The sequence below is a fragment of the Pelobates fuscus genome, chromosome 5 (genome assembly GCF_036172605.1).
Source record: "Pelobates fuscus isolate aPelFus1 chromosome 5, aPelFus1.pri, whole genome shotgun sequence".
Classification (NCBI taxonomy): domain Eukaryota; kingdom Metazoa; phylum Chordata; class Amphibia; order Anura; family Pelobatidae; genus Pelobates; species Pelobates fuscus.
In genome coordinates, this window is record NC_086321.1 from 229,994,832 (window position 1) to 230,006,931 (window position 12,100).

The 12,100-nt window shown below is 38.6% G+C and overlaps 1 protein-coding gene across 2 annotated transcripts in view; it reads left to right on the plus strand.

The window, feature by feature from the left end:
• Positions 1 to 12,100, plus strand: part of RIC1 (RIC1 homolog, RAB6A GEF complex partner 1) — a 129,026-nt gene that overhangs the window by 20,591 nt on the left and 96,335 nt on the right. For both annotated transcript variants that reach the window (XM_063455100.1, XM_063455101.1), the window contains exon 3: positions 3,721 to 3,800. In XM_063455100.1, the coding sequence (XP_063311170.1) occupies positions 3,721 to 3,800 (80 nt within the window). The remainder of the gene's footprint in view (positions 1 to 3,720; positions 3,801 to 12,100) is intronic.

Consider the following 12,100-nt stretch of genomic DNA (forward strand, 5'->3'; position numbering starts at 1 on the left):
CAGCACAACCGTTTTGGTGACCTGGCTGTGGTTGGCTGAGCCGCTGTCTCCACGTGTGCAAAATAGCAAGTTATCTCTCAAGCCCAAATTGGGCATGTGGCAAGCTTGCAACATGAACAAAGTTAATAGTGGGCAGCTCAGAGTATTCTGCTGCTTTATTGACTGAATTGAGGGGCTGGAATTTAGCTGCAGCATATTGCAAATTGCTGCAATACAATTGTTTGCAAGAAATAATGCTGCTCTAGACACTTTAGGGTTGAGAACAAGTGCCTTTTTTTGTGTGGGGGTTTATTTATTTATTCCTTTCTTCTTCCTTTCGCACCTATGGTGTTAGCTAGTTTAACAGATTATTTGGTAATTGTCTATCTGCTTTCACAAAGAAGTCTTTCTGAGATCCATTCGCTTATACATGCTAAGAGCTTTGCCCAAAACTAGAGGTTGAACTCCAGTGGTACAAAATGAGAGGTTTCAAATTTCTTTTGCAGTAATGGCTTCCTGTTTTTAAGCTAAGGAGCCAAGTAAAAGAAACTTTAAACAGACTTCTTCAGACCTTCTAGCTGAAATTCATAGCCACAGAAGACTTTGAGTTCAGTGAGACAGGTTTTTATTCACCAAGCCATTAAAAGCAATGTGCCAACTTATGGCCACACAGTACAGAATCTCATGTTATGCTATAATATAACCATTTCTGAAGGTTATATTTGTGTATGAATATTACTTGCCCACCTGAAACAGTACAACTGTTTCTTCAAATTGATGAAAGCTGAAATACAGCTTCACTATTTAATCCCTTTGCTAGTTAAACCATAGAACATAGGTATATAAAAAATAATTTGCTATCCCTTTAACCCCTTAACGACACATGACATGTGTGACATGTCATGATTCCCTTTTATTCCAGAAGTTTGGTCCTTAAGGGGTTAAATAGCAATTCTGTTTCTTATGCCCCATGCATATGGCTAACAAAGTAGGCATTTAAAAAAAAAAAAAAAATATATATATATATATATATATATATATATATATATATATATTTTTTTTTTTTTTTTGTTTACCATGCATGGACATTATTATGGTTCATGAACCCATTGATACTTCCAGAAAGCAAGTAGAATTAACTTACTGTGATTGGATAGAAATTGCTGTGAACCAGTTATCTTTTTAAATCCATGTACTTTGTGTAAATTGGTATGAGAAGACTAAACATAGCTTGTGTTTTAGTTTGGGAAAATAATTAAAGACCTTGGATATAAAATGAACCGTGCTAGACCTGTCTGTACTCAACACCCCACCAAAATACAAGGGAGTATTTCCACCTCAGCACAAATGTTTTAAAAAAGAGGGGAAAAAATGAAAATAATAATTTTTAAAAATGATATATAAAATTTAATATTTTTGCGTGTGTGGGGAAGTTAACAAGAATCACTTGCAGAATTTAACTCTCAGGTTTTACAATGTCTGTTGAACATTACCACATAAACATTTACAAAAAATAAAACAAACAGATTAGCCTGTGCATTTATTCATATTTTTTAAATAGAATTTCAAGATGATGTATTTCTGTTTTAATAACATACATTTTGTACCTCAAATTTAGTTGCATCTAATGAAGTACATTTAAATCAAGACTGGAAAATGGTTATGTAGATTTACAAAAAAATATATAAATATATAAAAATCAAATTGTCCAGTGGCCTTACATGGTTGCTGATATATTTGTCTGGACCCAGGAAATTACTTTACAAAGTGGATCCCTGCCTAAAGCCCAGGATATGTCTCATCCTCTTCCCGACCCCAGTCTCTCCCTCTATCCTCCACCCTTAGTGTGATGTGTGTGGTGTGTGCTTGCTGTGTTTAGCATCTGTGTGTAGTAGGTTTGTGTGCATGTCCGGATTGTTTATTTTGTCTGTGTAATGATGCTCAGTCCCCCTTAACTTATTGCAATCTCTGGTGATACTGTGAAAATTGAGTCAGTGGTGGTTTACAAGGATTGGGTGTTAAAAACTCGCTGGTGCTCCAGGGAGGTTAAAACTCAATGGTACTCAGTACTCAAAACTCATCTGAAGCCTCTGAGTACTGGAGAAACATAAAGACGCTGCACCCTCTATTTCGCATTATGTCAGCCAGCTTCTGCAGCCTGGGAGTTTTTTTATTATATATATATATAAAATAAATAAAGGGGGAGGGTGTGAACACTAGGTCCGAGCAGAAAGCAAGAGGGGACACCCACATATACTTGAAAATTGAATTATATTCTTCTTTTCCCCCAGCTACTTACCTCTGTTGGCAGGGATTTGGAGAGAGCAGATTGGAAGGTCTACAGCCTCTATCCTTGGCATGTAGTTTGGAGTAAACTCTCAAACAGCAGAGAATGCTAAAAGGTCCCTTTGCATTCTGGAACTGCATCTTAATTCAGTGTCTGAGCAATGTCCTATCACATCCTCAAAGCGCTTTAGGTTATGATACGATGCAAGAGTGCAAAAGAGCCATGAAGCTGTTTGAGCATGCAGAGTTGGGCCATCTTTTGATTTTCCCTGACTGACAGGCAGACAAGTTGTTGGTGTCAGATCCAATTTTTGTGTATCCATGGTGACATACAGGTGTTGATTATTTGAGTTCCACCTAGTGGACCAAAGAACACACAAGTAAATGTGAATGGGACTTGAAAGGAAACAGTCTCAAGTGTGGTTTTAGCACAACCCAAATCGTTGACTAAAAGTTAATTATATCCACTTTTATTATCTGCATGAAAATCTTGTGTACCCCCATAATTTTTATTTTTTACATTGCATACTAAAGTGCAATTGATTTATATTTGTAACATTTCACTGTTCTCAGTAGCGTTATATTTTGCTGATCGTGATGGCTAGAAGTTTTTTCTCCAAAAAACGAAAGTCAACCCAAGTGTGACTGGGATACCCCAACTTTCACCTATTTGCAAATGTTAAATGTTAATATGTTGCAAAACAAATGCAATGTATCTTGCATGTGTTCCAGCTGTGGATTAAAATGCCTTTATGATCTGTTTCAAAAAGGCAGAGCAGTGTAGCAGAAACTCTAGGAGTGTATACTGAAGCTGCTTACATTGTGGCCTTTATTAACTGCTTTCGTCAAGTGTTTTTGGAATGTTACTATTCTTTGCTTTACAATCTACGTATTTATAGTTCGCTAAGAATGGCCAAGCATGCATAGCAAATGTCACCAAATATTGTTCCCAGCAATCACCGTACCACTCAACACCAAACTACATCAATAAAAAGAGCAAACCTTTTTGCTAAAGCAGTCATCAGTCATAAATAGTCAGACCTTAATCCCAACCTTATTGTAAATTTCACACCAGTTGTAAACATATTGTTTGTAGGCAAACCTATTGTTTGTAGACAAACTTTTTACAACTTGGCTTTAATAGCACCCCTATCTCTCATATGATGGACTACTAGAGGTTCCATTTCTTTAATTCCTCATCAAGATTATAGTGTAACCCCTGCATCCACTGTGTCCTTGTGTCATAGGGTTGAATTAGAACAAATATAAATAGGGATACTCTAGTTCAAAGGAAATAAATCATTCATACAATATGTTCCTGTTTTTTATTTTGTTTTGTTTTTCTGATCTACACTGGAACGACATGATCTGAAAATAGAAACCCTTACCAAAGTGCATTACTCACACATCTTCAGTTGTTGTTGTTTTTTAATGTTAAATATTTTTCTGTTTCAGACTACCAATGGATATATTCTATTTTTTGACATTATCCCTGCAGGAGAAGACAAGTATCTGTATGAGCCCGTGTATCCAAAGTAAGTCCATAAGTCACTCTTTTACGCTGTATTAATGAGAATGTGTTAAGAAAATGCAAACATTGTATGTGCAGTTTGAATGGATTGGAACTAGAATTTGTCCACCCCTTAGATTTAGAATTGAATCAGGATTTGTCTTGTTTACATGTTAAAGGAACAGTATAGAGTTGGAAATACAAATGTGTGTAAACATGGCACTGGTAAAGCTGTGTACATATTGTCTCATGTTTGTGTTGTGTTTGTCTTTATAGCACTAATATATTCCGCACTGCCATGCAGTGGTTATACTTGGGGGGGTAATGGCTTGCAGCCCCAGGAGGTGAAATTTACTTGCCTCCGCCGTGATCCTCTTCGGGAGGACTGATGACATTCTCTATATATCTATATCTGTGTGTATACAAAAAGTTATGTTTTTTCACAATATTTACGAAGTCCTTGGAGTGCTATCATTACTATATATATATATATATATATATATATATATATATATATATATATATATATATATATATATATATATATATATATATATAGTAATGATAGCACTCCAAGGACTTCGTAAATATTGTGAAAAAACATAACTTTTTGTTCAGGCATCTGCCACAGAATATCAACGTTTCAGTTCTCCAAGGAACTTTCGTCAGGATACAGTGCAATACAAACAACAGTGTTTAAATAACCCACAAGTGCATTAACATAATCAATAAACTGTATACAGGCTGTACTTACAATTAACCCCTGGTCTGGTTGCTGCTGCTGCAGAAAAAAAAAAAAGAGAGAATGGCCAGACCTCTAGTAAAAAAACAGTGGAGTGGAAGGGAATGGAGCTGGGCTCTAAATAAAATAGACGGCAGGGTAAAAGGTGCCGAACTAATGGGAACAGAGGCTAAGGTTATGGACCTCACTATGGATAAAGCTAGGCATAGTAAATATGGCAGAATACTAGTAAAAAGTCCTAATTACACTGCTCAGCTGGACCAACCTAGAGGTGTATACAGGACTAATGGCAATCATATAAGCAAAAATATGTTCACATGAATATACACACATAAAGCCTATTGTGAGAGTATAAATGAATGTTGCCATAATACAGACAGTGACTAGAGTATAAGCCGAGTGGGGGGTTTTCAGCACAAAAAATGTGCCGAAAAACTCTTCTTATACTCGAGTATATACGGTAAGTTTTTTCACAATATTGTCTAAGTCCTTGGAGACTCATTACTTTATTTCTATTATTTGGCTGTTAAGTACCGGGCTTTTTACTATTAATCCAGGAGTGCAAGCAATTGGAAATATATATATATATATATATATATATATATATATATATATATATATATATATATATATATATATATATATATATATATATATATATATATATATATATATATATATATATATATATATATATATATATATATATATATATATATATATATGAGAGATATATTAGAAATAACTGCAAAAATATATATCTACATAAGTATACACGTAGACTTTAAATACATATATGTATAATAAAATTCTACGTGTATATTTAAGTAATATTTTAACGTAATTATGTGATTTAATTAATTAGAATTTGATTGCCATTCCTGACAACCCAGGCAGAGAGTGTAGAGCATTTGAATTGCAAGCACTATATTTAACCGTGTAACTTTCCAAGACACCATAAAACCTGTACATGGGGGGTACTGTTTTACTCGGGAGACTTGAACACAAATATTAGTGTTTCAAAATGGTAACTTGTATTACAACAATGATATTTTTTAGTAATAGTGATGTTTTTTGCATTTTTCACACACGAACGGCACTTTTACTGACGATATTATTGTTGTAATATGTTTTACTGTTTTAAAACACTTATTTTTGTGTTCAGTAAAGTCTCCCAAGTATAACAGTACCCCCCCTCCCCCCCCCCCTCATGTACAGTTTTTATGGTGTTTTGGAATGTTAGAGAGTCAAATATATGGCTTGCATTTCATTTTTTTTCACTTAGAAATTTGCCAGATTGGTTATTTTGCTTTTTGAGACCGTATGGTAGACCAGGAATAAGAATGACCCCCCACCCATGATGGCAAACCATTTACAAAAGTAGACAACCCAAGGTATTGCAAATGGGGTTTGTCCAGTCTTTTTTTAGTAGCCACTTAGTCACAAACACTGGCCAAATATTAGTTTTTTGCTTTTTTTCACACAAAAACAAATATGAATGCTAACTTTGGCCAGTGTTTGTGACTAAGTGGCTACTACATAAGACTGGACATACCCCACTTGCAATACCTTGGGTAGTCTACTTTTGCAAATGGTATACCATCATGGGGGTAAATCTCATTCCTGGGCTACCACACCGTCTCAAAGGTAACATTACTAATGTGGCAAATTTCAATTTGAAAAAAATGAAAAATGGAATGTGCTATATTTGACCCTTTAACTTTCCAAAACACAGTAAAAACTGTTAATGGGGGCTACTGTTGTACTCGTGAGACTTTGCTGAATCCAAATCTGTGCTTGTTTTGCAGTAAAAGCTAACAGTATTATGACATTTTCAGCTAAAATGTGAGGCGGAACTACAAATTTAAAAAAAAAAAAAAAAAAGTTTACATTTCTCACATTTATTTTTATTTTATTCATAATAAATTATGTTTCATATATTAATATTTGATATGAAATGAAAGCCCTGTTTCTCCTGAACAAACTGATATATAATAAGTGTGGGTGCACTTAATATGAAAGAGGTGAATTACGGTTGAACAGACATATAGCGTAAATTCCAGTTTTTGTTTACATTTTGTTTTGATCAGAACGTGTACTATTGACTCCGTCCTGAAGGGGTTAAAATGCTGTGCAGTTCTTGAAAAATACTATTTTCTTAATTTCCAACATTTATTTTTTTTTTATTAGGATTTTATTCATATTAATTTGTTTCATATATACATATTTGATGTGAAATGAAAGCCCTATTTCTCCTGAACCAAATGATAAGTGTGGTCACCTTATATGAAATAGATAAATTATAGTTCAAAAGACATGTAACTCAAATTCTAGGTTTTGTTTTAGTTCAGAACCTTAAGGGGTTAAATCGCTATAGGTCTAGCGATTTCTTTCACGTGGAAAGTATAACTATGCTGCCAGCCTTGCTTTCGAATATTCTCCTTGGTGAGGTACTGGTGACACTGCTGTTCTAACTTTCCACCTCTCCAACAAAGCAAACTACCAATATAGATATGCACATATATGTGTGCTTGAATGTGACTTGTCAAGCTGGGATTTATGATCGTTCACAAATTGACTTGCTTACTCTGTGGAAAAACACATTGTGATATACGTGTGCTACTGGTACTTTTCTCAAGCTTTCAGTCAAAATGTTTGCACAGACAGATGTATTATAAGTATGCATGCGCCGAAAATGGGCCTATCCCATTTCGGCCCAAAACGGCTCAAATCTGAAGAAAATCGGGCATAGTGACTAGTCAGGTCCTCGGTACATGACCGAGGATCCAACATTGGGAGGGGGCCCGGCGTCTTGCCCAGTGTGCCACTAGGTGCGAGGGAGAGAGCCAGTACCTTCTGCAGCTCTGCAAGGTGTGAGCTGCAGACTGTGCTGTAACATTTAAACCACAGCACGCCTAAAACCCTATCAGTTCTCTTACCCAGTGGCTCCCAAGCAGTCTCCTGGTACAGCTGCAAATAATCACTGCCGCTGTCAGTCCTGCGCTCTGCTCCTGGGCCCCGACATCTTGCAGCCGTGCACCGCCGCTGCGCTACTTTGTACCCGGAAGTGACGTGGGACAGCCTGTGGCAAACATAGTCACTCCGCGAGCGGTAAGTTACAGCTTGTAAAAAAACTTGGCATATGTAATGAAGGAATCCCATCCCCACAGATTCACCTCCACATGGTCTGAAAAGCAGATTGGTATGGCTCACCGCAGGGGGAGATGGGTGGTACTAAAATCTCTACACTTTACTGGCAAAAACAGCCTGACTCCATCTTGACAATATGCTGTCCTACTCGATGTGGCTACCCACTGCATCCGATTAGCCACAGATATTTACAGAATGTTATTTAAATGCCAGCCAAGTTAGTTACATGACAGACAGGAGATGAAGATTAAAACATGTTAACAGTGAATTAAACGTGTTGTGTAGATGGCATAGATAGATCTATATTTTATAGCTGTGTTTGCATAGAGTAGACATGTCCAAAGTTCGGCCCGCGGGCCGAAATGGTTTAATACGGCTCCACAGGTGATCCACGAGCGCCGCTGAGTATGTGCAGTCGCGGGGCGTTTAAAGATCCAGAGATTCTCTGGATCTTTGAATGCCGCGCGACTGCATTTCCTCAGTCTGCGGTCTCGCGGAATCTCGTCAACGCTGCGGGAATGCATGTCTTTAGTCTACGACGTGGTCTCGTCTGATTTGGCGCTACTTCTCCATGTTGAGACAGATAGCAGATGAAAGACCAGGAATAAAGAGAGAGAGAGGATAAAGACAAGGAATAAAGAGAGGATAAAGACAAGGAATAAAGAGAGGATAAAGACAAGGAATAAAGAGAGGATAAAGACAAGGAATAAAGAGAGGATAAAGACAAGGAATAAAGAGAGGATAAAGACAAGGAATAAAGAGAGGATAAAGACAAGGAATAAAGAGAGGATAAAGACAAGGAATAAAGAGAGGATAAAGACAAGGAATAAAGAGAGGATAAAGACAAGGAATAAAGAGAGGATAAAGACAAGGAATAAAGAGAGGATAAAGACAAGGAATAAAGAGAGGATAAAGACAAGGAATAAAGAGAGGATAAAGACAAGGAATAAAGAGAGGATAAAGACAAGGAATAAAGAGAGGATAAAGACAAGGAATAAAGAGAGGATAAAGACAAGGAATAAAGAGAAAATAGATTTCTGGCGAATTGTTGGGGAGTGTATTAGTGCTTGGGCGCAGTGCCAGACCAAAACCTCTGGCACTGCGTTCACTTGATCCCTTCCCCCTCCTGGCCAATTTCTAAAATGGCGACCGTAAATAAGAGAAGGAAAGTTGACAGTGAGGGCCCTTCCAGGACAGGTGGAAAGTGGAGTATTTCTTTACTGAAATCCGGAATAATGGTGTTTGTCTGATATGCCAAGAGACTGTGGCTGTTTATAAGGAATTTAATGTCAAGAGACACCACCAGTCAGGACATAGCACATACGACAAGCTAACAGGGTGTGACTGCAGTGAAAAGTGTAAGCAACTTGAAGCTGTTTTTTTTTTTTTTTAATTTTTTTTTTTTTTGTCAATCTTTCTTTTTTTGAGGCATGTGATTATGGTGATACAGAATAAAGAAAGGGAGACTTGCAGGGGTATACAGGTTATAAACATTATTACACATTGCAATATCTCCTAGGATTAGCAGCCTCGTTTTATATTATATAAACATGCTTAACTTAGAAGGTACACAATACAGTATGTATGATATACATGGCTTGGCAGCGTAGATTTCTAGCAATAACAGGCGATTAATTGTTTCGCTGAAACATGAGTTTAAGCAAGCTGAGAATTTGCGCCAGGCTCAATAACAGGCATTTCTCGAGGATCAACAGTAGGATAGCTACCCGAGCCCAAGTATGTTACAGGTTAAGAGATTGCAGAGTGACATGCATAGAGATAACATTAATGGTAGTACCATAGGCACTTATTATGAAGCAGCAGATTTAGTCAGGCTAGCTAGTATAGTATGAGGATCAGTTCAGGCATCATGCTGTGTGTGTTACTGAGATTTAAAGAGGCTACCAATAGGTTAAACCAGCTTGTCTACCCCAGCGTCTGCTGCGTGAGGATAATTAGGCTGATAGGGTTAAGTTGGGGTACATTTGCTAAGCTAGGCATATATCACCAATGGTCTGCTACTCAGGTTAGTCCTCCAGAGCCTTACTGACCAAACAAGAGGAAAAAATGTATTTGTTCTGTTAATAGATGACATGAAAATGCCTTGGAGGAAAGTTACTGGGATTATTACTGATGGGGCACCTGCCATGGCTGATAATCTGTAACAAGGTGATCGAAGGAGGTAAAGCTTTTAAACTCCATTGTATCATTCATTAACAAGTTCTCTGTGCTAAGCATCTCAAATATGATCATGTTATGAAACTGGTGCTAAAGACTATTAATTTTATTCGCTCTAAAGCCCTGTGCCACACCAGTTTAACCCCTTAAGGACCAAACTTCTGGAATAAAATGGAATCATGACATGTCGCACATGTCGTGTGTCCTTAAGGGGTTAAAAAGTTTCTACTGGACATCCAGGCTGAATACGAAGATGTTTTATATCACAACGATGTAAGATGGCTCAGTCGGGGGTCTGCACTGCAGCGTTTCTACTCTCTCAGAAAGGAAACTGGAGAATTCTTGGAAACAAAGGGACAACCGATGCGAGAACTATGATCCTTTTTGGCTGGCTGATTTGGGTTTTTTTGTTGACCTAACAAAGCATCTGAATGTACTGAACACGAGTCTTCAGGCGAAAGATGCAGCGGTGCACCAGCTTTATTCACACCTCCAAGCCTTTGGAACAAAGCTGCAACTTTTCCAAAGGCTATTGTCACAAACACAGGCCAATACCATAAATTTTTCAGCGTTGCAGGAAATAATTAAGTTTTCCACAGGATTATATCCGTGCGCAAACAAGCAGGTATGCAGCAGACATTGCATATCTGGCTGGGGAGTTTAAACGGCGCATTCAGGATTGTGCTGCTATTAAAAAGATTAGCCTTTTCTCCTCTCCATTCTCTGTTACCAATGATGCTCCAGATCAGCTGCAGCTCGAGCTCATTGAGAAACATAGAAACATAGAATGTGACGGCAGATAAGAACCATTCGGCCCATCTAGTCTGCCCAGTTTTCTAAATACTTTCATTAGTCCCTGGCATTATCTTATAGTCAGGATAGCCTTATGCCTATCCCACGCATGCTTAAACTCCTTTACTGTGTTAACCTCTACCACTTCAGCTGGAAGGCTATTCCATGCATCCACTACCCTCTCAGTAAAGTAATACTTCCTGATATTATTTTTAAACCGTTGTCCCTCTAATTTAAGACTATGTCCTCTTGTTGTGGTAGTTTTTCTTCTTTTAAATATAGTCTCCTCCTTTACTGTGTTGATTCCCTTTATGTATTTAAATGTTTCTATCATATCCCCCCTGTCTCGTCTTTCCACCAAGCTATACATGTTAAGATCCTTTAACCTTTCCTGGTAAGTTTTATCCTGCAATCCATGAACCAGTTTAGTAGCCCTTCTTTGAACTCTCTCTAAGGCAGTGCTCCCCAACCTTTTTATCGCCGCGGACCGGTAAACGTTTGATAATTTTTCCGTGGCCCGCTTGTTTTGATTTAATAAGACAAAAAAAAAAGTCACATATATTAAAAAAACACGCAGACACATACATAGTCAGAAAATCACAAACACAGTCACATAAAGACATAGACTCAAAATTGTGTGTATGTGTATGTGAGGGTGGCAGTGTGTGTGAGAGTTGCCGTGTGTGTGTTTGGGGCGGTGTGTGTATGGGGGGCAGTGTTTGTGGGGCAGTGTGTGTAGTGTGTGTATGGGGGCAGTGTTTGTGGGGCAGTGTGTCTATGGGGGAAGTGTTTGCGGGGCAGTGTGTGTAGTGTGTGTATGGGGCAGTGTTTGTGGGGCAGTGTGTGCAGTGTGTGTAGTGTGTGTATGGGGTAGTGTGTTTATGGGGCAATGTGTGTAGTGTGTGTATGGGGCAGTGTTTGTGGGGCAGTGTGTGTAGTGTGTGCATGGGGCAATGTGTGTAGTGTGTGTATGGGGCAGTGTTTGTGGGGCAGTGTGTGTAGTGTGTGTATGGGGCAGTGTTTGTGGGGCAGTGTGTGTAGTGTGTGTGTGGGGCAGTGTTTGTGGGGCAGTGTGTGTAGTGTGTGTGTGGGGCAGTGTGTGTAGTGTGTGTATGGGGCAGTGTTTGTGGGGCAGTGTGTGTAGTGTGTGCATGGGGGCAGTGTTTGTGGGGCAGTGTGTGTAGTGTGTGCATGGGGACAGTGTTTGTGGGGCAGTGTGTGTAGTGTGTGCATGGGGGCAGTGTTTGTGGGGCAGTGTGTGTAGTGTGTTTGTGGGGCAGTGTGTGTAGTGTGTTTGTGGGGCAGTGTGTTTGTGGGGCAGTGTGTTTGTGGGGCAGTGTGTTTGTGGGGCAGTGTGTTTGTGGGGCAGTGTGTTTGTGGGGCAGTGTGTGTAGTGTGTTTGTGGGGCAGTGTGTGTAGTGTGTTTGTGGGGCAGTGTGTGTAGTGTGTTTGTGGGGCAGTGT